This window comes from Malus sylvestris, chromosome 6 (genome assembly GCF_916048215.2).
Source record: "Malus sylvestris chromosome 6, drMalSylv7.2, whole genome shotgun sequence".
NCBI lineage: Eukaryota > Viridiplantae > Streptophyta > Magnoliopsida > Rosales > Rosaceae > Malus > Malus sylvestris.
Genome location: NC_062265.1, coordinates 24,129,572 through 24,155,021, shown reverse-complemented (window position 1 = coordinate 24,155,021; position 25,450 = coordinate 24,129,572). Strand labels below are relative to the sequence as shown.

The 25,450-nt window shown below is 35.1% G+C and overlaps 2 protein-coding genes across 2 annotated transcripts; one reads left to right on the top strand and one right to left on the bottom strand.

Annotated features, from left to right (window-relative positions):
• Positions 1–12,980: 12,980 nt before the first annotated feature.
• Positions 12,981–15,830, top strand: LOC126625901 (bidirectional sugar transporter SWEET4-like). The gene is made up of 5 exons (XM_050295022.1): positions 12,981–13,293; positions 13,514–13,550; positions 14,157–14,538; positions 14,948–15,067; positions 15,354–15,830. The coding sequence occupies exons 1-5, from the start codon at positions 13,251–13,253 to the stop codon at positions 15,555–15,557; spliced, it is 786 nt and encodes a 261-aa protein (XP_050150979.1). The 5' UTR covers positions 12,981–13,250; the 3' UTR covers positions 15,558–15,830.
• Positions 15,831–16,078: 248 nt separating this feature from the next.
• On the bottom strand, positions 16,079–20,927 carry LOC126625893 (protein NLP6-like). The gene is made up of 5 exons (XM_050295011.1): positions 20,416–20,927; positions 18,967–19,514; positions 18,583–18,630; positions 17,515–18,454; positions 16,079–17,368 (listed from the first exon to the last, which is right to left on the bottom strand). Exons 1-5 carry the CDS (start codon positions 20,693–20,695, stop codon positions 16,242–16,244), a joined length of 2,943 nt encoding a protein of 980 aa, XP_050150968.1. The 5' UTR covers positions 20,696–20,927; the 3' UTR covers positions 16,079–16,241.
• Positions 20,928–25,450: the final 4,523 nt, after the last annotated feature.

Genomic DNA, 25,450 nt, shown 5'->3' with positions numbered 1-25,450 from the left:
TGTGCGGATTTGTTGATTTGGATAAAGGAACCTAATGGCTTGTTCACTACTAAGAGTGCATACTTTGTGGCTCGATCGGGTTCGGGAATGAGTGGTGATGAGCCTATTGGATCGGTGATTAATGGTGATACAAGATTCCTATGGAAAGCTTTGTGGCGAGCTAAGGTCCCGGGGAAAGTGAAAATTTGTGTATGGCGTGGGTATATGAATGCTTTGCCTTCCAAAGTTAATATGAAGAGCTGACAGGTAATTATAGACGATACTTGTGGTTTTTGTGATAAAGAGGCAAAGACTGTTGAACATGCTCTTCTAATGTGTCCTAGAGCGGCAGTGGTGTGGTTTGGAAGTCCATTGGGCATCTGTTCTTTTCATCTAATTGAGGAGGACTTAGGGACTTTAGGACTTTAAATAACTAGTGAGTCATATCCAGCACGTTTTTTTTTCCATCAGTTTTGGTATTGGCCAAAGTACGCAGTCCCAGCTTAAGCCAGTGGTTTTTGGGTTTAACAAGTAATTTCTGGTTTTCAACTAGTTAACCAAAGTATGTAGTCCCAGCTTAAGCCAATGGTTTTTAGGTTTATCAATTAATTTCTGGTTTTCAAGTAATTAACTTGGTAGTTGGATCAGGAAACTTGGTAATACTAAAGGAGTGCAAGAAATTAGAAATTATTAATTAAAATAAAGAAAAGGAGAAAGAGCAGGGTCTAAATATATCTCAAGGTGCCGACATAGACAGAAGGTGTGCTGAAAGTCAAAAAGGGGTTTCATGAACCGAAAATCTACTTCTATAAAATATCAAAACACGCATTAATCGACACTAAAATATTAGCATGATAAGGGAGAGCAGAACTACATATATATTAGTACATTTTCCATGTTTTTACACGTAGCCATCTCTTTTTGAATGATTTAAGATGACGAGAATCGTATCAATGTCGAGAAATATTCATGCAAATCGGTCCTAAACATAGGCCATTAGGCTCGTCTTTAAAAATTAAGTAAACCAATCGTTAATTTTCAGAAAAAACAAATAAAATGCATTAATTGATAAAAAAAAAAAAAAAAAGTAACACAATCCATTTATTTTGATTAATAATTAAGAATAATGCTAGGAGATCAATTTTTTAGACTAAATTTTAGAGAAAATTTCAGTGTGGTGGTAACACGACTTCAAACACAAAGTATCATAATACAATTGGTTGAAATTTTTTTTTTCTTCAAGTTTCTAACCAATTTTGTTTTACAATTGGTGTATTGGGCTGTGTTTCCGATACACTGAAAAATCTCTCATGATTTTGTAAACCATATGATGTTGTTGTTGATAATTGAATAATTACTTAAGTTTTGATTAACGTGTTTATTTTTTTTATTAATTACACATAATATAATTTACAAATTTGATCTAAAAAGTTAGTAACTCCCATAGTATTATTCCTCAAAGTTTCAAACTTTCAACGAAAATAATAGATAACTGTTTTTGGACGGCTTTAAAAGTAAGTGGACAATGTGACCTAATTAGTCTACTTGCTCACTTTAACTGAAATATCGATGCCTCTGTATCCCATATTAGTTCATTTTGGCATGAATGTGCGTTCCATGATACAAACCTAAACAGGGTAGAGAACTGGTACAACTATCTAATTAATCATATTTATTTACCACAGTTATTATAGTAATAGAGAATGGAAGCTTACACACATTTGAGAAGAGATAGAAAAAAAGTAATATATACAACCCCGTTATGTGCAAATTAGTTTCCTAATAGAGATTTCACCTATCTCAACATGTTTGTATTGGTGGGAGAAAGAAGTACATCTCCCATCATAAATTACATGTTTTTCTCCTAATCAATATAATGCGACCTATCGCAGCGTGTTTATACACGCAAGTTTCACATAAAACTAAATTTTTATGAGAGAGATATGGTCAACAATGATGACATAATTGGTTGTATATACATATATGATAGAAATGCTTTTACGTCCATTTTTCTTTGTTCTTTTGCTCTCTTTCTTTGTCTAGATTGTGATTAAAGTCCGGCTGCTTCAGCCTTCAGGCTTCAGTATTGCTGTTATTAACTTATTAGAACTGATCAAAGGACATGCATTATTTATGCATACAAATTTAGTGCTCGTGTTTATGGGTTGAACTTGATGATAATTAATAACTTAATTAAAATGTTGAACTCAGATTAAATGCATGACCAACTCACCTTTCGAACTGAGACAGTGTGACTCACCAGTCACCACCCCTCGTACCTTCTGCGTCGACTAATCATACAAATTTCTTCCATTTTGGTTTTAGCATATGAAATAGACATGTTTGGAGATAAGGTGAAAGGCCATCCAGTTACTGAAAGAAACAAAGAAAATATGACCCACTGCCTGCTCACAATTATTCATAGACTAAAATAAAAGAAAAAAATAAAAACAAATCAACAATTATGGAGTATCTGATCTTAAGATATGTAACATCAAAATTGCACCAATTAAACTTGCTAGTTGTATAATTATGTATGCATAGTACAATAGATATGTATTTGTTAAAATATTAATTTGAGAGTGTGAATCTCACATCAAGGAATTAAGGGACATTGCATATGCTTATAAAATGTTGAGCTACTTCATACATATTGCCAATTAATTTTAGGAAGACATTGGATGTGGTCCCTAATTGTAAATATTCTTTGACTGAAACCTTGTTGGTTTTTAATTTTTGATCCAATTAAGTCCTTGAAATTAATGTGATAATTTATTTCTATGTACGTTACTATATTTTTTTAATTAAAATTTGAAATTTATAGTTGTTTATATTAATGAGATTTTAAATGAAAACCATAATTTGTGGGATTAAAAATATTAAAATATAAATATACTATTGTGTGTGTGTGTGTCTATATATATAAACATGGGTACATTCATCAAAATTAACCAAAAAATTATTGTATCAAAACATGGGTACATTCTTCAAAATCACAAAAAAAAAAAGAGAAGATATTAGGCTTAATAAAATTAGTAAATTTCTTCGATTAAACTTAACATGGATACATTCTCAAAATAAAGAAAAAAGAATGTACCCATATAAGTTTAAAAATGGATTAGAAAAAAAATTGAATAGATTTTATATTAAAAAAAGGGTACATTTTACATATAACAAATTGGTATATTTAAGAATGAGTACATTTTAAGATTAAAAAATTGAAAAAAATTACATGAATGGTACATATAATTAGCATGGGTACATTTAGCAAAATTAAAAATGGGTACATATAAAAAACAATATGGGTACAAATACAAACAAAACTTTATAAAATATGGGCAAAAAAAGAAATTAATATACGGGTACAAATTAAAACTGAAACGAAAATTGGTACAAATTAAAAAAGGGTTGCAAATTAAAAATGGGTGCAAACTAAAAATAAAAATATATGATAAAAAATTTAGCCATAAATATAAATATACTAATTGTAACATTTTTAACATTAAATGAATATATTTAGAAATAAAAATATTTTATTATTGAAATAATTAATTATGTTATTAATAACAAGGACCTTAATCAAAAATTAAAAATGAATAAGGTTTTAATCAATGGAGTAGCAAAAGGAAGGATAAGAACCTAATTTCTCTTTAATTTTATGATAGAACTTCAACTTCTTTCGTAGTATCAAACCATTTGTTGAAATTCTTAGAGGTATTTCAAAATACAACTCTTAAATATTGATGTCAAAAATTATTGGTCACTTTAATATCAAATTATATATTCACACTCACGTCCACATTTCAATTTTTCTTTCCAAACCAAAATTGATGCATTAACTAATTTATAATCGTTGACCTTGTTAATTGGCTTTCATCATGTATAGCCTACTTTGTGTTAACCATAGTACTGTTATCTCTATTAATGCATCAGAAGATCAGAACACTCAGAAGGAAGAAGAAGATCTTAGAGTAAAGAAATAGAGAGAGAGAGAGAGAGAGAGAGAGAGAGAGATAGAGATAAAATTCTTTCTGTATATTTTCTTGTTATCTTTCTGATGGTTACATTCACTTTATATCCTTTTACACGGGTTAGCCTTGGACTAACTAACTAACTAATTCTTGTATCCTATCCTTTCACCTTTTGACACATGTCACAATCCTGATGGCTTGATTATGTATACTCTAACATCCCCCCTCAACCTCATGGGTGGAGAAACCAAGCGTGAGGTTGCTGCAATGGGTGAGAAAAAGAGGCGTACTGAGGCCCTTAGTGAAGATGTCTGCAAACTGTTCGGAGGAAGAAACAAATTGAACCTGGAGCTTCTTGTTGGCAACCCTTTCACGCACAAAATGAACATCAACTTCAATGTGCTTTGTGCGCTGATGATTGACTGGATTAAACGAAAGTGCTATAGCAGACATATTATCACAAAATAACATTGGAGGATCAGAAGGTTGTATCTACAAGAATGCAAGCAGTTGTTGAATCCAATCTAATTCAGCCGTTGTAGTAGACATGGCTCTATATTCAGCCTCAGTGGATGAACGAGAGACAGTTTGCTGCTTCTTGGAGGACCAAGAGATTGGATTATTGCCAAGAAAAACAACCAAACCCGTAGTTGAACGTCTATCATTGGGATCCCCGGCCCAGTCAGCATCACTAAAGGCTTTAAGAAGTAACTCTCCTTGACTATAAGTAATGCCTTTAGACAAAGACCCTTTGAGATACCGTAATATCCTTTTAACTGCAGTGAAGTGGGAGAGCATTGGGGCTTGCATAAATTGACTAACCTGATGAACAGAGAAAGCAATATCAGGTCGAGTGAACACAAGGTATTGTAAGGCTCCAACCACACTCCGATAGAGACCGGGATTATTGAATGGCTGACCATCATCTTTGAGGAGTCTATTATAAGGTAAACACGGGGTGACTGCAGGTTTGGCATCTGTCATGTCAGTCTTCTTCAACAAATCCACAATATACTTTTCTTGGGAAAGAAACAAACCGTGAGCAGTTTTGGAAATTTGAATGCCCAAGAAGAAATGCAAGGGACCAAGATCCTTAAGCTCAAACTCATTGGTTAAAGCTGCAACAACCTGTTGAATAGCAGAGGATGCATTTCCAGTAATTATGATATCGTCCACATATAAGAGAAGAACCACAAGAGCACCATCAACAGGTTTAACAAATAATGACGGATCTGAAGTAGTGGTTTGGAACCCCAACTGTGGTAAGAACTGAGTAAACCTATCATTCCAAGCCCTTGGTGCTTGTTTAAGACCATATAGGGATTTTTGTAACTTGCAAACCAGATAAGGAAACTGAGGATCCTCAAAACCTGGAGGTTGAGACATATATACCTCCTCATTCAAAACGCCATGAAGAAAAGCATTCTTCACATCTAGTTGACGCAATGGCCAATTATAATGAGCAGCAAGAGCAAGGATGAGTCGTACAGTTGTTGGTTTAACAACCGGGCTAAATGTCTCACCATAATCCAAACCTGCTTCCTGACTAAACCCTTTGGCGACCAAACGAGCCTTATGTCTGGCAATACTCCCATCAGCATGTCTCTTCACTTTAAAGATCCATTTACACCCAACCAGATTCTTGTTGGGTGGAAGATCAACCAAACTCCATGTTTTCTGAGAATAAAGAGCATTCAGTTCCTCCTGCATTGCATTGAGCCAAACTGGAACCTTCAGTGCAGACTTATATGTTGCAGGTTCAGTGGTAGTCAAATCAACCACTGTGGAGATGTGTGCAGCAGCAAAAAACACCTTTTTCTTCACAATTCCACTCTTGGAACGAGTTTGCATTGGATGGAGATTGACTGGTGGGATATCAAGTACTACTTGTAAACTTTCTGGAGTATGATCAGGAACCACATGAGCAGGAGAACCTTGTGCAGCAATGAACTGGGGTGAGGATGATGACTGAGAAGAGGGAGAAGGTTCATGGGCTAGAGAAGTAGGAGAGGATGAAGAAACAAGAATATTTTGCAAGGTTGGCAGCACAACAGGTAAGGTTGATGTATTATTATCAGGTTTTACACTTGGAGACTGTGAACACTTTGACTTAGAACTTAGAGCACTGTATGGAAAGTCAAGTTCATTAAAAATGACATGTCTTGAGATATATATCTTTCCAAGAGTCAGTTCAAAGCATATATAACCCTTATAGTTGGATGCATATCCCAAAAATAGACATTTTGCAGACTTAGGTTGTAATTTGTTGCTGTTATAGGGTTGTAAAAGTGGAAAACAAGCACAACCAAAAACCCTTAGATGCTGGATTTCAGGAATAGCTGAATATAAGAGTTCAAAAGGTGACTGATTTTGAAGAATGGAAGATGGCATTCGATTGATCAAGTAGATGGCAGTTTGGCATGCAAAGGACCAAAATTTAGAAGGTAAATGGGCATTTTGTAACAAAGTAAGAGCTGTTTGAACTACATGTTTGTGTTTTCTTTCAGCCAAGCCATTCTGTTCAGGTGTATAGGGACATGACTTATGATGAGAAATGCCATGTTGAGCAAGAAAAGACTGCATAGGTTTACAAATATATTCACCCCCCCCATCACTTTGTAAAATCTTAATTCTTGCTGAGAATTGAGTAAAGATAAACTGGTAGAATTTAACAAACACTGAACACAGATCAGATTTATTTATTAAGGGAAATAGCCAACAGAATCTGGTACACTCATCAACAAAGAGGACATAATACTTGAACCCATCTACAGATACACTAGGTGCAGGTCCCCACAGATCACTGTGTACAATTTCGAATGGTATTACAGATTTTGTAGAGGTATGAGAAAAAGGAAGTTTACTAAATTTCCCTTCTAAACAACTTTGACACACAGTAGGTGACACATCTGTTTTAACAGCAACTTTTGACTTTCGAAGAATAAGAGACACTATGGGATTAGACGGGTGACCTAGTCTGCAATGCCATAAGGTTGAAGTCACAGTATGTCCAAGAAGAGCAACAGGTGGATGAGCTTGGAGATGAGATGATGAACCTGATGATAAACGAGGAAATGAAGGAATTGGATACAGTCCATTGCTGCAGTGACCTTTATACAATATTCTCCCTGTGGTTTTGTCCTGAATCCAAAAACAATAAGCATCGAATATTAGCCAACAATTGTTGTCAAGACATGTTTTATGAACTGACAACAAATTATGAGACAATTTTGGAATGTAAAGAACAGAATTTAATCTGAGAGGCTGCGATGATGGCTGAATAATAGAGTTCCCAATATGAGAGACTTGCAAACCTTCCCCATTTGCTGTTTGAACAGTCTCATTAGTTGGATATGGAGATGCTAGAGACAAATTACTGAAATCATTTGTCATGTGATTAGTAGCCCCGGAATCTGTCAGCCAAACTTGTGGAGTTGCAGAATTAGATAGGACAGGATCATGAGAAGTTGAGGCATGCATATAGACAGGGGCATACGCACTAGAAGTGGCCATATGTGCAGAAGGTGGAGGATTTGATGCACAATTAGAGGACATCATATTCATCATAGTGGACATGGGAGGAGAAACCACAGGCATCATAGAAGACATATATGGAGTCGGCATATAACCAGGAAACGTAGCTTGCATAGCAGTCATTTGTGAAGGTTGAGATCGATGCTTATTCCTATAAAAACAGGTTTTGGCAGTATGATTACTACGATCACATATTTGGCATTTCTCAGAAGTCTCAGATGTGTCAATGGTTCTATACACACATGTAGCAGCACTGTGTCCTTGTTGGGAACATAATTGACATACAACATGATGAAACTGAGAGGGATTACCAAGAATTCCAGGAGTAAAATCATGAACCACAGGTTTCGAGTTGAAATACCTTTGTCCCTGATTGTTAAAATATTTCTGACCCTGAAAGTTCCCAGCTTTGCCTTTACCCTTGTACTTAGACTTGTGACCACTATTAAAGAACTGAGAGGAACTAGAGTTCCCATGAAAACCATTTGAACCCTGTAAACCAGAATTAAAGACTCCCTGAGATTCAGAAAATGCACCTCCAGCATTAGAACCTTGATTCTTAGCAAACAATGCAGTAGGAAATTGTAAGCTTTGACTGTGCTCAATAATTGCTTCTTCTGCAAGCAATTGAGCCCTGAATTCTTTAAGAGAAATCACATTCTCTCTACCACGAATTACACACCGAAATGTGTTATACTCCGCTGATAAACCATTCAAAGCCAAAATTACAATGTCTTCATCTTCAAAGTTAACCCCTGCAGCTGCAAGATAGTCCCGTGCCTCTTTAATTCTCTGTAGATACTGAGTCACAGAATCTGCCCCTTTCTTGATGGTCTGAAGATCAGACTTGAGTTGAAAAATCGAAGTCTTGCTAACCGTAGAAAACCGTTCTTGAAGACGAACCCACAAATCTCTCGCACTGATACTCCCAATCGCACAAGAAATAGCAACAGACGATAGCGTTGCAGTGATAAGCTGCATAAGTGCCCTATCATGCATCTTCCATACTTTGTAATCATCCGTCTCAATTCTTGAACCAACACCACCAGATAAACCTTCAGAATCACATGAGTATTGAGGTGGACAACACGTCGAGCCATCAATAAAACCCATTATCCCATATCCTTCAAGCATCAACTTCATTTGAAAATGCCATGGAAGATAGTTAGAATCATCCAACTTAACCGACACAGAGGATGATACAGAGGAAATCAACCCAGTAATCGGAGACTGCAAGATTTGTAGTTGAGAAGCTGTAACCATTATGACAAATTGTCTCTGAGGAATAAAAACAAACACTTGGTAGGCAAGAAAAACCCAACCAAGTCAGAGACCGTAAGAGTGAAGAGAATGCCCAGAAAATCACAAAGAAGTCACACAGAGAAAAGAGACGACGCGGAAGCACAATAAACCAGAAACGAAGAAGCTGTCTAAGCAATTCGGGCGATTGATACCATGTTAACCATAGTACTGTTATCTCTATTAATGCATCAGAAGATCAGAACACTCAGAAGGAAGAAGAAGATCTTAGAGTAAAGAAATAGAGAGAGAGAGAGAGAGAGAGAGAGAGAGATAGAGATAAAATTCTTTCTGTATATTTTCTTGTTATCTTTCTGATGGTTACATTCACTTTATATCCTTTTACACGGGTTAGCCTTGGACTAACTAACTAACTAATTCTTGTATCCTATCCTTTCACCTTTTGACACATGTCACAATCCTGATGGCTTGATTATGTATACTCTAACACTTTGTCCTTCTAATAACATCCCTCTCTTTGAGGCTTATGCCGTTTTTCATATTATGTATTTATTTTTTCTTTCCTACAAATGTCACCTAGTTGAAAAGAATCTTACCGTTCTTTCCTCTCTTAATCTTTGTGTTCTTTCAAATGCTATTATAATTTTCTCTTCTTACATGCTAAATGAAAGAATCAAATTGTTCACCCGATCTAACTATTGTGAGTATAAGCTTGCAAAGTTCATAGGTTGTTGTATCCTGAAAGGTAGGACGCCATAACTTGTTATACCAAGACATTGTCTCCAAGGGGCGGAATCTACTCTTAAGGACAGCGACTTACATGCCTCAACCTAAAATCATATTCTCTTCAAGCATCGTTAATGTTGGAGATCAATATATTCGCTACAAAAGATAAGTATTTCATTACATTAGTTTTATCCATTGTAATATGGCTAAATATCCAAAATGGTCCCTGAGATTTGCATAATCAATAGAAATGGTCCCTGAGATTCAAAATCAATAAAAATGGTCCCTGAGATTGTCTATCATCCATGATTTTGGTCATTCCGTTAAAAACTCTTTGGGCAATTTTCAAAGCTTCGTAACTCAATCGATTCTTAACCAATTCGACCCATAATATATCAAAATGAAGATAGAAAAGTGTAGAACTAGATTATACCATTTGGAAGCCCAATCGTTGCCGAAGATGGCCAGAAAATAGCCTGAAATGTGACTGGTTCGCAGGAAAACAGGAAAACTCGCCGGAAACTGGGTAAATTTTAAACGTTCATAACTTCTTCAATACTCAACGAAATTGAGTGATTCAAAAACGAAAATCATACTTCTCGTTGAGATGAAGATAATGGTAACTTTATCAACGGCTAAATCACTGTGTTTTGGCCAGAAAACGGCTCGAAAGTGGCTAACTCGAAAATGGTTAGCCACTTTCGAGCCGTTTTACTGGCAAACCAAGACGAGTTAGCTATCGATAAAGGTACCATTATCTTTATCTCATCGAGAAGTATGATTTTCATTTTTTAATCACTCAATTTCGTTGAGTATTGAAGAAGTTATGAACATTTAAATTATACCCAGTTTCTGCCGAGTTTTCCAGTTTTCTTGCGAACCAGTCACATTTCAGGCTATTTTCCAGTCATCTCTGGCAACCATTGGGCTTCCAAATAGGTATAATCTTGTTCTATACTTTCCTATCTTCATTTTGATATATTATGGGTCGAATTTGGTTAAGAATCGATTGAGTTACAAAGTTTTGAAAATTGCCCAAAGAGTTTTCAACGGAATGACCAAAATCATGAATGGTGGACAGTCTCATGGACCATTTCTATTGATTTTGAATCTCAAAGACCATTTCTATTGATTATGCAAATCTCAGAGACCCTTTTAGATATTTAGCCTTGTAATATTTCAATGTGAAATATTATTTACTAATATTTATCTTATGTGATTTGTTTATAGGGAGAAGTAGCATTCTCTCACCAAACATTTCCAACATACGTTACCAACGTGTTGAGTCCATTCTCAATATAAGAAGTTAGACTACTCGCTAGTTTGGTATTGATGTACTTTAAAAAAAAAAATTGATTCTGTTGTGCTGTGAGAAAAAACAACTGTAAAATAAAGTTGTTGAGTGTTTAATATTTTTTTTTTTTACAGAAGTGCTTTTAATAAAAAAAAAAGTAATGTCTGAGTGTTTGGTAAACTTTTATATAAATTACTTTGAATATGTTAAATGACTAAAAAGGATATGGTATTTAATGTGATATAATAATTGTCAAGGACAATAATGTGGGGCAAAGATTGTAATTTTGTAAAAACATGTGGGGTTATACTTGCTATTTGAAAATTTCATTAAAAGATCATTGATTACCCTACTTCTGCTTTTCTACTTTCATTGACAACAATTAAAAAAATAATAATTTTTTTTTGTTTTACCAAACACATTTAACGTTCTAGATTTTTTAATAAGCTTTTTTTTTTTTTTTTTAAACACCACAATCCCAAACCATGTTGACAAATAACTCTATGGTGAAACCTCAATTTTTTTTTTCAATATATGACTATAGAAATATGAAGGCTAAATTGTAGCAAATGTTCCTAATCTAAGAGTTTAGTTTTCTTCCCTTAACTCTACTAATAGTTTCTCCTATCATCGAACTATGTCTTTTGTTGCATTAGTAGTCATTTTTGTTAACTCCGTCAACTTTTTCATTAAGTATAAAATGGGAATTTTATCCAAAAATAAGAAAATAAAGTTTTTAAAGAGAAAAACTTGGTTCCTCAAGGATTGAGGAGGAATTCCTTATTAAAATATCTCATGACCTATTCACTGAACTTCGTGCTTATAATCGTAACTCCTAAAGGATTAACTAAATGATATTAGTTTTAATTGATTTTTTGCAAATATGATCTTTACATAGTGGTTTATAATATGAACAAATCTAATAATAAGTACGAAATTCTATGCATAGACCACGAAATATTGTAAGAAGGAACTCCTCCTTAACCTTAAGGAAGATCTTCTTTTTTTAAGTAAATTGAATTTTTTTTTGGTATGAAAAGACCACTATACCCTTACATTTGATGGAAAAGAAGATAAATTTGACGAAAGGACCACAAGAAAATATAAGATGAAAAGATTGAATCCCAATAGTCTTAGTACATTGAGCTTTAGTGGTGGAGCGAGAATGCTTTGTGAGAGAGGGTCTTTCATATATGTATTGAGAAAAAATTTCTAATTCATTACACAAAACTAAAAGACCCTTTAAATTAAAAAAAGAGAATAAAAAGAAGTGCATACTTCAAGTAAGTGGGAGGTAGAGAGCAGGGTAATCACTAAAAAAAATGAAATTATAGGAAGAAAATACAAAGAAATCTGGTTTTAATCGTTTGATAGAAAAAGTACTGCAAGGTGGAGGGCTGCAAATAATAGTTGATTATGTTGCTTTAGAAATAACATTAAAGTCAATTTTAAAACTCCATCCCTGATTTTCACTAAACCACAAAGACAAAACAAACAAAATTGTTAGAAAAATATAAGATATGACGTCGTTCGACTCAACTTCTTCACAAGGACAATTCATCTTCTTCCTCATATCTCACAATTCTACAACTACAAACTTAAGGCAGCTAGAAATTTCTTACACAATGATTAGAATAAGCACGGAACCACTCTGGTCCCTTAGTGGCTCTGCCATGTGATTATTATGATCCTAGGTAACAAAGCCAAACTCAAATTTACTTCTAATTGAGAATGCATCTTATCCGAATGTATCTGCATAAAAAAGTAAGATTAGACTTAACGGTAAGTTAAGGAGCACTAAAATGAAAGAAATTAGATGATTTTCTGTGAACTCAAATAGAAGAAATGCACCATTGAAAAAATAATTGATTTGGCTAGGCAAGAGTTGAATTAAGTGGAAAGTGGACAGCTCCTTTCAAAAAAAAAAAAAAAAAAAAAAAAAAAAAAAAGTGGAAAGTGGACAGCAATTCTCGATGTGGCTATAAATCTATCCAAAAAAAAAAATAAAAACATGGCGAAAAATAGATATCATCAGTCACTTTCTTAAGTCCTGTAACGTTTGTTAGCTGGGAGAGAGAGTCTTTTAACCTTCTTAGGGTTTTGAGAATCTTGAGGGTAGGTAGTGCCAAAAGGCTTCTCTCTCATCCAGTCATCCTTTGGATGAATGACATTATTCTCCCGATCCATCATTTCATGTGAACTCTTTTACATGTGTTGCTCTATAAGTTGCACCGCCCAGTGCATGCCATGCAATGCGAGTGATTTAACGACTAATGCTCTCTCTCTCTCTCTCTCTGTTAATTTGCAAGTTACAGTCCAACCCATCAAAACTATACAAGACAACCCTCACCGACTTTGCTCCTCCTCATTTCCTTCTTGCTATTAATATCTCATTCTTTTAATTTCTTTTCCTTAATTATCTCTGCAATTTCTTCTCCTTCTTCTTCTTCTTCAGCTAGCTAGGTTAATTAGCACGACTCAGAACCATGGTTTCTGCAGATGCTATTCGAACTGTAGTCGGTATCATCGGTGAGTTAGAGATTATATAATTTGGGTTGTATTACACATCATTGTTATTTAATGCTTTAATTAGCATATTTGAACTTAAACAAGTGAGATTTATACTTTCTGGTTCTTGTTAGAATGAAGCAATTAATTTTTGAACTTGTTTTCTTTCAGTTTCATGTGTATAGATTGCTTTATTTTTTTAGACTCAAACTTGTTGTGAACGCTTTTTGCTTATTTTCAGGAAACGTCATCTCACTCATTTTGTTCCTCTCACCAGTGTAAGCATGGGTTTTTCCCCATTTCTTGAATTCAAGGCACAATGATTATGATATGCATTTCTGAAAAAAAAGAAAAAGAAAAAAAAGACTATATATAAACAATTTTACAGGTATCAAAATTTGTTTAATTGTACAAAAATTGTCGGTAAAAAAATGCATGACATATGAAATTATCTTATGTTTTTCTCAAGGCGGAAAGTAACCATTTAATATAGATAGTAATTTACAGTATTTAGTGGATTGTCGATATTTAGTTGATAAATTATTAATATTGTGACGATAAGTAATACTAAGCATATACCACCAGTAAATTGATACACAACACCAAACAATAACTGCCTTTTAAGAAAAATGGTATGACACTATTATCTTATTAGAAAGAAGAACTACCGAGTATTAATCAAAAGTACCTAAATCTCTCATTTGCTATAAGAAATTAGGAAGGGAATTTACTGATAATTATCCAACTTAAAGGAGGGGGTTGCCCTAATTAATTTGGACCTCCACCTAATACTTCTTTCCATATTTTTCCTTATTTGAAGGTGGCAACTTTTTGTTTTGGCACACAAGGAGTTAATAATATCCATATTTCCATTTAACTTGCAGGCAAACTTTTGTTCGAATTTGGAAAAAAGGGTCAGTGGAGCAATACTCACCAGTCCCATACCTTGCAACCCTATTTAACTGCATGGCATGGGCACTGTACGGGTTGCCTGTGGTGCACCCCAACAGTCTTCTGGTGGTGACCATCAATGGTTCTGCAATTTTCATTGAGCTTTCCTACATCATCCTCTTCCTCATCTACTCATCTGACAAGAAGCAGAGGCTCAAAGTGCTTCTCGTGCTGCTTTTGGAGCTCGTTTTCATGGCTCTTCTGGCATTTCTTGTTATCAAATTGGCTCACACTCACAACAAGAGGTCACTGATTGTTGGCCTAGTTTGCATTCTAGGTAACATCATGATGTATGCTTCACCTCTATCTGTCATGGTAAGTTGGTAACTACCCTCCTAATCGTATTTATTTTTCTTTTCATTTAAGGTCGTGATTATTGGTCGGTATATATTCGTACTAATTTACAGCAGCTGGTATATTGTCGACGTTTATAGTTGAAATTTCAATAAATTAATCAACTAGATATACTGATTGACAATGTTCTAAAGCATTGTAAACTAGTATCTAATACCAAACAAATTTTACTTTTAGTTTCTCGTTTTACTATGTGGGCCAGTATCAGTACTAACTTACGGTGCTTGTATATTGTCGATATCTAGTTTATTATCAATACACTAATATATCGACAATGCTCTACATAATGTAAATTAGTATCTGATACCAAATTATTGTTTTCCCCTCAATTTTATCATATGCTAATCTATGGTGTTTTGGTGCATGACAGAAATTGGTGATTACAACAAAAAGTGTGGAATACATGCCGTTTTTCCTCTCACTCTTTTCCTTTTTCAATAGCATAGCCTGGTTCACATATGCTCTCATCCGTTTTGACATCTTCTTGACTGTAACGATCTCAAACTCAAAACTTTACTTATAATAATCTTTCATCTAAGTTAATTAATCTGTCGTTTGAACATAAAACTGAACGCATAAATAATTAATAAACACATTTAGTGTCGACAGATGTAGGTTAGCCAATTGATCACGACCATGTTCTCACTTTCTTATAGTTTGAATCCCTCTTACCGTAATTAGAATATCTTTTTGTTAAACCAAAGAAAGGAACGTAGTTCTCATATGCACATGTTTGTAGATCAAATTAAAATGGCATGCGGTGTGCTCACTTTCAGATTCCGAATGGGCTGGGCTTACTTTTTGGATCAGCTCAGCTGCTTCTCTATGCCACATACTACAAGAACACTAAAAGACTGATGGCAGAAAGAAAATCCAGACAATTGAGTTTGACAGAGGTGGTTTCCGACAGAGATGAACCCAAAAAGATAAGCCGCACTAATCACAACAGCCGTGCTCCCTCTCAGAACAACGGGGCATGAACAACCGCACCGTTGAAGTCTCTGCTGGTCGATAAGTCGGACGAGCAGGGACCCCGTCAAAGATCTACAAGTTTTTTTTTGAACAAACGAAAGAGCTACAATTTATTTCATAACACATGCATTAAGAGTCTCGTATGTAACTCTGTGGCATGATTGAACATTATACTTATGCCATACGAAGTAGTGGATCTCATAATTGTACTGCAACTATTTCAATTGATCAATGATCAAGGCACAAGCCCTGTATGGAAAGCAATTTGTTTTGCGACTGTATTTGTATGCGTACTTTATTATACAGGCAATATTTGCAGTGGGGGAATCGAACACCTGATCTCGCGTGCAGGGATAAATACGTTGTACCACTTGGGCTTCGAGCCCGTTGTAATTTATGGCCGTAATTTCGAGTAGCTAGCGCTGTAAGCTCTTGACAATGATACTTCAGAAAGCTGCAATTTTGAGACTAAAGGAGCTAATACCAGAATATATATATATATATATATATATATATATATATATATATATCGATTGTAATGTACAATCCATTGAAATTGAGGTACTGAGGGAGTAAAACTGAAGCAAACCTCGAAGAATCTACACCTACACCTTGGCAAGAACAAAAGAGAAAATACAAAACTTATCCCTTCACTTGAAAACTAACCATATTTTACAATTTAATCGTCATCCTTACGCACTCCCGCAAGAGCTCCCGAGATGGGACATTATGTCATGAACCGAGAGTCTGATCATATTGCTGCCTGATGTTCTACAAACTTCCATACACTCCTGCAGATCTGCATCACAGGCTACCAGAACCCGTTCAAGGTCATCATCCACATATTTGATGTCGAATGTGCCCACTTCCAGTTTTAATCTCTTTGCCACTGCCTCTTTCAGCTCCACAATACCTGAACTCATCGACACACGAAACCTAATAATGTCCTCTTTATATGTCGCCTTTATGGTTACACTCTTCATTTCTTGCCTGCCCATGATATCTGGCATTGTGTTGGATTGCTTGGGAGCTGAATCTGAAAATGGAGGGTTTGTGTTACAAGCTTCTCGAACTTGCTCGTCCATTATTGTGTCTGCCAAAGGACAGAGATTTCTCAAATCTTTTGAACTTCCAGCATCCTCTAATAGCATTCCTCTACATGGTTCCTCAGGTTCTGCCATCAGGAGAGCATCGGGTATTGAGCATGCAACTAATAAATTTGACTCCTCCGGTGTTCGAACTGCTGATTGAGGGGAGCCATTTACTTCAATACATTGTTCATGGATGAAAGGAACAAAGGGATAGTTTACCACGGCAATTCCATTTCCAGGACTACCTTGGCATGAACCATGAGAAGTAGGGGTACCAGCACTGGCCTCCCTTGAGCTGCTTCCTGTGTTGGATGTGTTTGAGCCTTTACCCCTGTCTCGCAGAAACCTGTTATGTTCTGGAACAAGTTCTTCGTGACTCAGTATCCGCCAATCTAACAAATGATTGTCAATCCCAGCCTGGCCCTCTGTTCCTGGTGAAGTAGAGGTGGTTGAGTCTTTCTTTTCTCCAGAAACTTCACAAGGTTTAGAGCTTGGTGAACCTTGTTTATTAGAACCATTTAAATTATAAGGCTCAGAAATGGAGCCAGCAGCAACCGGACGTGGACTTGCAGTAAGAGGAGTTAAACCAAATGCTCCTTCAGCACCTTGAACTGATTCAATTACGCGTTGTAGCTTAGTGAGAGAACGGTTGACCTTCTTGATCTTGCGAGATGGCCAGCGGGAGATTCCATGATGCCTGCAGATGCGCTTCATTGTAGTGGGGCAAACTGCAAAACAATAATTTATTTCAGAACTTATCACAATTGCTACTGAAAACCAATCGATCCAACATTTTAGCCACAGATTTTAGCATCTGTTGACACAACATGAGCATAACTGCAGGAAACAGTATGATATACACGCATAAGCATACCTCCAAGATTCTTTGCAGCATCTTTAAGACTCCCTGCAAAATATTGTTGGAGAACCTCTAGACTAATTGATTTCTCTGCTTTTCCACGCTTCTTCTCCGGTCTCTTTTTTATGTCTTTATTCTCTGGGAGAGAAATATTGTTTTCTCCACCTTCATGAACAGAATTTCTCCCATCATTTACAACATCATATACTACCTTAAACTGTGGTTTCGATGAATCTAGTTGTGCCATCTCTTCTCTGTTAGGTAAGGCAGGCCCTGGTGGTGATTCCACAGAATGGGGTATCAGTATACATTCAAGTCTTGTGGCAAGCCCGTTATTTGTAGAAGCTTGAACAATTTCAACTATTCCCTCCTCTTCAAGTACAATACCAGAAGCAACACTGAGACTCCGGAAATCATTCTTCATTATCGCCAATATGGAGCCCAACAAAGTTTGTTGTTCATGACCGTCCATGATACTTGGTGGCAGAAAAAATTCTAGAATATAATCATCATTTCCAGTATGAGTGCTCTGTAAGCAGATAGCAAAAGAGCTGGCTAAACCAAACATGCGCGCATAGTGTACTAAAGGGTACTCAGTTTTGCAGAATTGGGTAATGTCTCCACAGAAGCAAGCGTTACGGGATGAAAATGCCCTCCCAGCAACCCCTTGACCCTTTTGTAAGTGATGTTCAACGCAGGCATCTCGAAAACGCCACATATGAGCATCTATAATGTAGAATGCAACATCAGTTGTAGACATGCAGACCTGTTCCATGCAACTGCCATCAACGCTAGTACAGCTCTTCTTCAGGCCCCCGCCATAAGCCAAAACACTTCGATGCATACAGGGAACCCATGTCTGAGCAAGTGGTAATTTGTAAGTTTCGCATACCACTGTCAGTATCTTCAAGATTTCAGCCAATGCAATTTGGCGACCTTCATTGCATATTTGAATCTGGTTACAAGTGGCAAGCATATATCTGTGAGAACGAAGGAGGAAGAAATGAAAGAAAAGTTTCCTATTTATTTTCTTGTTTTCGTTAAGAAAACCATACTTAGGCACATATCGTTATTGCAGCTCACCTGCCTGCTTGGATGATCCAGTATCTCTGAACTTTTCAAGCTTACCGCCTGCAGGAGAACGAAATTACGTCACTGACAAATCTCTTGATGTTTGATATTAACTTAAGCAACTATATTGGTACATTTGATGGGCAGTGATTTCTGCACACTCTTTTTCACCTTTTGCACACCCCCTCTTAGTTCTGGTTGTTGATTCTCCTTTGCTTTATTCAAACAAATGGCTAAACAAAGGAGGGGTGTGCAAGAGGTGGAAAAAGGTATCCAAAATCATTTTCCTATTCCCATAACAAAAACCATCCGTCATGTACCATTTACCAAATAATTAGAGTAAACATCACACAAAATGCAAAATATATGAATAGAAAAGAAGAGAGTAACCCCCACCTCAAGTGCTTTGCAAACTTTATCAACCTCAGGACCACAGTTGATAATAGGAGAAGTCATTATTAGCTCAAGTACACCAGCACAAGACTGTCCAGAGGGCTCAAACACGGGCAAAGCTAAGGTTCCCTGAACATTGTAATGCTGAGCATGACCAAGCCGTGGATACTCTTTAATGGAGTAGTACTGAACATTTGGAGTCCATTCGGGCAATTTATGCTGGAAAACACGGCCAGGAAGCCCAAGCATTCCATCACTCTCCCCACCCACAGAAAACATATACATCAGAGAGGCCATCCTATACTGATGAAGTCCAATACTATGTTGATCAAGTACAAACGGCTGCCCTGAAGTTGTGAGTACATACCGATTTCCGTCCTTTACTGGTACCCAAACCTGAGCTAGAACATGTTGGTCAGTCAATTCCTTGAGGTACCTAAGTGCTTGAGTGATCTTCTCTTTAAATAAACTATGACCATCTGAACTTTCAACAGGTTCCAGTCTGTTATCCTTGTTCTCTGTTGACCCTTGTGTTACGGAATTAGAATTACCTGTATTTTTGTGATATTGTAAAAGAGAAAACTCAAATGAGTGAACCTCTGACAGCTACTCTAGAACTGCAAAATGCTAAATGAACAATATCCTATTCGGTTTGTAACTGGATGGCACAAAGTAAGCCAATTAAAACTGCTTTAAATTCCTATATAAATTCTCAGGCCAAAAAGAAAAAAATTCCTAGACAATCTTGGAGTCTCTCAACTCTTTCTATTTAGAATCTTAGATGGCTGATTTCAAAACCACAGGATGTTCAGAACAGATAGATAGATTAAAGAATAAAAATCCCCAGTTCCAAAGAGACCAAAGTCTACAAATTTAAGGGCTCGTTTGGGACTACTTCTACAGGAAGCACTTTTGTTCAAAAGCAATTGTATTATAAACATGTCGAAATTTTATCAAAACTCCAAGTGCTTGCTACCTAAAGAAGCACCTAGACTTCTCCAAAAAGCGCTTCTACGACGCATACACACTTTTAAGGTTATATGACAATCATAATTAGGCACTTTTAATTACCAGATAGTACTTTTAGCCCTTCCTGATAGAGCAGGAATGACAAAATGTAACCTTTTGAGTATAACAAGCTGTTTGGTTACTGAGAAACGAGCAAAGAAAACATTTTTTGACCAATAAAAGTGATTGTAGCTTAATTCTCACAGAAAACTATGATTTTTAGATACCAAGTCAATGCAATTAGTCTCTAATTAAAATCAAATTTCATACAAAACAGAGGAAAGCAATTGTTCAGCTAAGTCAAACACAGTAATTACACAAACTTCGAACAGATTTCTGGTTCAACAAAACCAAATTCAACAGTAATACAGCATAAACAGATTAACCCAGAAAACCAAAACCACAAGAACCTCAAAAACTTGCAACTCTCCAAAGAAAACTCACAGGAAACGAATTGAGAAGGGTCAGAGAGATCTTGACCAACATGCACGGCGAGCTTATCTTCACCATCGACATCGCCGTCGGGGAAAGCCCACAAAGGGGTGCAGGGCTGGTCATTGGACGGCAACAAGAGCGGCGATGTGGGGTTCGAGAGGAAGTGATTCGGATCCAACGGCCAGAAAGCGTCGAGGTCGAGATCAAAGTCCATGAGAGCAGCCTCTCGTTCGTTCTTTGGCTTCGGCGGAATGGCTGGCGCTTGGGTATCGTCTTCAGGATCGGACATTTTCCGGGAAAGCGTTTGTTTTGTTTTTTTCCGGGAAAGTTGTAATCTTTACCGGAAAGAAAGACATGGTTTGTGGTAGAAAGAGAGGAGCATTATCAGCAATGGTAACAATTCGCAGCGTCTCAGTGTGATTCCATGGAATCCATGAGTTGTTTAATTTCTTTATTTGTTTTTTTATTCCAACTTGCAGTTGGGACCTTGGAGGCTTCAATAAAGTATTGGGAAAAGGATCTTCTGTTGCAATTAACCACCAAATTGGTCGACATGAGAAATGGGGAAAAAAAGAGTCGCACATGGTGGCGGATTCGGCAACTCTTGACCGTTCATGCATAGTTAATACTCGTTTACTAAATTAAAACAGATAATATATTGACAGGTTAAACCATACTTTGATATTTTTTTAAATTTTTTTCTCTTTTTGATATGTCAAATTTTAAATTATAATAAACTTTAAACAAATAAAAAGCGTAATCAATCAACAATCATTTATAATAAATGTTTAAACAAATAACAAAATTAATAATAAGTATTTGAAGGTGCTATGAAATTTGACACAACCCTTATTGTTGCCAATCTATGTCATACCATACAGAAATTGGCATTTTGGTTGGAAAATAGTTGTGTTGGCATTTCGGTTGGAAATTAGCCTAAATTTATTCTATAATAATCTCAGGCTAAAAAATTTAGGCTTGAAGGATTAGAACAGAAAAGCGTAAGTTAAAACCTAAATTTTCAGCCTAAAAACGTTAAAAGACTTTCTCTCCCAGCTAACAAACGTTACAGGACTTAAGAAAGTGACTGATGATATCTATTTTTCCCAGTGTTTTTTTTTTTTTTTTATAGATTTATAGCCACATCGAGAATTGCTGCCCACTTCCACTTAATTCAACTCTTGCATTTCTTCTATTTGGGTTCACAGACAATCATCTAATTTCTTTCATTTTAGTGCTCGTTAACTTCGGTTAAGTCTGTGAGGAATCATACTTTTTTGACGCAGATGCATTCATCTATGCATTTATATCTAAATAAAGATTGATGCATTCTCAATTAAAAGTAAATTTGAGTTTGGCTTTGTTACCTAGGATCATAATAAATTCTTGACTAGGCTCACATGGTAGAGCCACTAAGGGACCATAGTGGTTCCGTGCCCATTCTAATCATTGTTTAAGAAATTTCTAGCGGCCTTAAGTTTGTAGTTGTAGAATTGTGAGACATGAGGAAGAAGATGAATTGTCCTCGTGAAGAAGTTGAGTCGAACGACGTCGTATCTTATATTTTTCTAAGAGTTTTGTTTGTTTTGTCTTTGTGGTTTAGTGAAAATTAGGGATGGAATTTTAAAATCGACTTTAATGTTATTTCAGCAACCTAATCACCTATTATTTGCAGCCCTCCTCCTTGCCTTACTTTTTCTGTCAAACGATTAAAACTAGATTTCTTTGTATTTTCTTCCTATAATTTCAAAAAAATTTAGTTATTACCTTGCTCTTTACCTCCCACTTACTTGTAGTATACACTTCTTTTTATTCTCTTTATTAAATTTAAAAGGTCTTTCAGTTTTTTGAGATTACTTCAATTACTCATGTAATGCGTTTGAACTTTTTTCTCAATACATATATGTAAGATCCTCTCTCACAAAGAATTCTGGCTCCACCACTAAAGCTCAATGTATTGAGACTATAGAGATTCAATCTTTTCATCTTATAATTCCTTGTAAGCCTAGATGGATAGGCAATTTTTGGATGTTAAAGTAAAAGTAAGAGTTTATTCTCTTCCGTTCTCTCAACTTGGGTATTATGTAGGAATCAATAAGTTATAGATTTATTATGACCCTAGGCAATAAAGTTAAACCCAAAATTACTCATAATACAATGCATTAATACGTATTTAGATATAAATGCATAGATTAATGCATCTTACCCCATTGTATATGCATCACATTTACTTCTATTTTATATTAGTTTCCTTCCCTAAGCTCTTATATTAGTTTCTTGTGTCCTCCAACTTAACTATCTATTACATGAGTGGTCCTTTCATCAAATTTGTCTTTTTATCCCATCAAGTGTAAGGGTATAGTGGTCTTTTCATACAAAAAAGAAATCCAATTTCCTTATAAAAAAAAATAAAAAAAAAAGATCTTGGCTCCTTAAGGTTAAGGAGGAGTTCCTCCTTACAATATTTCGTGGTCTATTCACAGAATTTTATACTTATTATTAGAACTGTTCATATTATAAATCACTATGTAAAGATCATTTATGTAAAAAATCAATTAAAACTAAGATAATTTAGTTAGTCCTTTAGGAGTTACAATTATAAGCACGAAGTTCAGTGAATAAGTCATGAGATATTTTAATAAGGAATTCATCCTCAATCCTTGAGGAACCAAGTTTTTCTCTTTAAAAACTTTATTTTATTTATTTTTTATTTTTTATGAAATTCCTATTTTATGCCTTAACTTAATGGAAAAGTTGATGGGGTTAACGAAAATTACTACTAATGCAACAAAAGACATAATTCGACATGAGAAACTATTAGTAGAGTTCAGGGAAGAAAACTAAACTCGTAGTACAAATTATGAACATTTGCTACAATTTAGCCTTCATATTTCTATACTCATATATTGAAAAAAAAATAGAGGTTTCACCATAGAGTTATTTGTCAACATGGTTTGGGATTGTGGTGCTTTAGAAAAAAAAAAAACAGCTTATTAAAAAATCCAGAATGTTAAATGTGTTTGGTAAAACAAAAAAAATTGTTTCTTTTTTTTTAAACTGTTGTCAATGAAAGTAGAAAATCAAAAGCAAGGTCTACCATGCTTCTAAAAAAAGTGTTTTTTCTTTTCTTTTCAAAGCATAGTAATCAATGCTTTTTTAATGAAATTTTCAAATAGCAAGTATACCCCCACATGTTTTACAAAATTACAATAATGTGCACCATAATTATGTTACCTTGTGCACCATAATAATAAACTTTAAATGAATAAAAAGCACAGTCAATCAACAATCACTTATAATAAATGTTTAAACAAATAACAAAATTAATAATAAGTATTTGAAGGTGCTGTGAATTTGACACAACCCCTCTTGTTGTCAATCCATGTCATACCATACAGAAATTGGCATTTCAGTTGGAAAACAGTTGTGTTGGCTTTTTTTTTTGTTTTTAATGTTTTTGCTGATGTGAACTTTTTGACATATCATTTGGAGATGCTCTTTGTAGCTAATAATTACTATATGAGTATGATCGATAACATAATTCTGGTGCACATTATAGTTTGGATAATATTTCTCTCTTATGTGACATCATTTCACTATCTAAATTTTCATAATTGGAATTGTTAGATATCATTATTTAAGAATCATTATAGAAAAACTCAGTTCATTTAAAGACTGTATTCATTCACGTGAATTGAATAAAACTGATTGTTCATTACTTGTTATCATAATTATCAATTTACACATGTAGATGACTAAGTATTGTCTTTCTAGTCTTTACAACAAGATACATGTTTGGTGTCTTATTTAGTGCTTTACATATTCTTTCAACTCTTAAATAATTTGGAGAACAAAAATAGAATTCTTGCTGTTTTAAGCTGTATTTTTAGTACGTATTTAATTTTCATCTGAATCACGACAATGATATAAGTTTTATGAATCTACTTTGTCAATCATATGAGTTTGAGTAAAATTTAATCTTAACGTGTTATAATTTGAATAAGTTCATGTTGATGTGCTATCACATTAATAATTTTTTCCCAAAAAAGAAACAAAAGGAGGTGTGAAAAAGTAAGTGGCCACAGCCTATAAGGCAATTAATTTAAAGTTAACCCCAATTTTGGCTAATGACATGATGATCCCAAGTTCCCAACTCTTGTTGTTTTGTTTAAACAAAGTGACAAACTTTTCAGAAAAAAAAAAAGAAAAAGCTAATAGATTAGTGAATAATGACTAGGGCAGTCTCTTAAACAAAGGAGTTGTTAGCTTCCCAAAATGTTAATTAGCTTTCGTAATGATATGGATTAAGCTTCTTTAATTATTAAGAATGGCAATACTGGTTGGTTTTAGTTTGATTATCTGGAAGTTGATGTTCAAATTATAGAATAATACAGTTTTTTATTTGGACATCATCGATTAAAATATAGGTTATTTTTGTATATAATTGGATACATTAGAGAAGACGACAAATCCAATTGCATCCACTAATATATTGATTACTAAGATGTCACTAATTTGGTAGCACAATACCATACGTTTTACTTTTTCTTCAACTTTTTTTTTAAACAAACGAAAATATTATAACTAAAGGAAAAGATGAGAGTTTAGAAAAGTGGACGGGAGATTAAAAAACTAATTCAGAAAATAGTTGTTATATGATCACAAAGTGTCACTACGTTGTGTTTTATAAAACAGATTGATAGATAAACGTAGTTTAGAGTATAATATTAAAAGATAAATTACGTGTAAAAAACCAATGGAACAATAACATCACATGACGATGAGACTGTGACTTCCCGCTGTTGCCCTTTTGTGCAATCGAAATGAACGATTCCGGTTGGCTTACATGGATCCACTTGTGCACTTGTCACCCAGCAAGTTGTGTTCGTTGGCCGGTGCGTATAAGATCCTGTTGTGGCTTGTGGAAATCACGGTGCACAAAGCCGCGTATCTTATCTAAATTTGGACCCCAAATAAGCGGCAGCGTCGTGGGATGAGATTTTACCAAAAGTTTACATTCGATTCTTGACAACACTTGTTCATG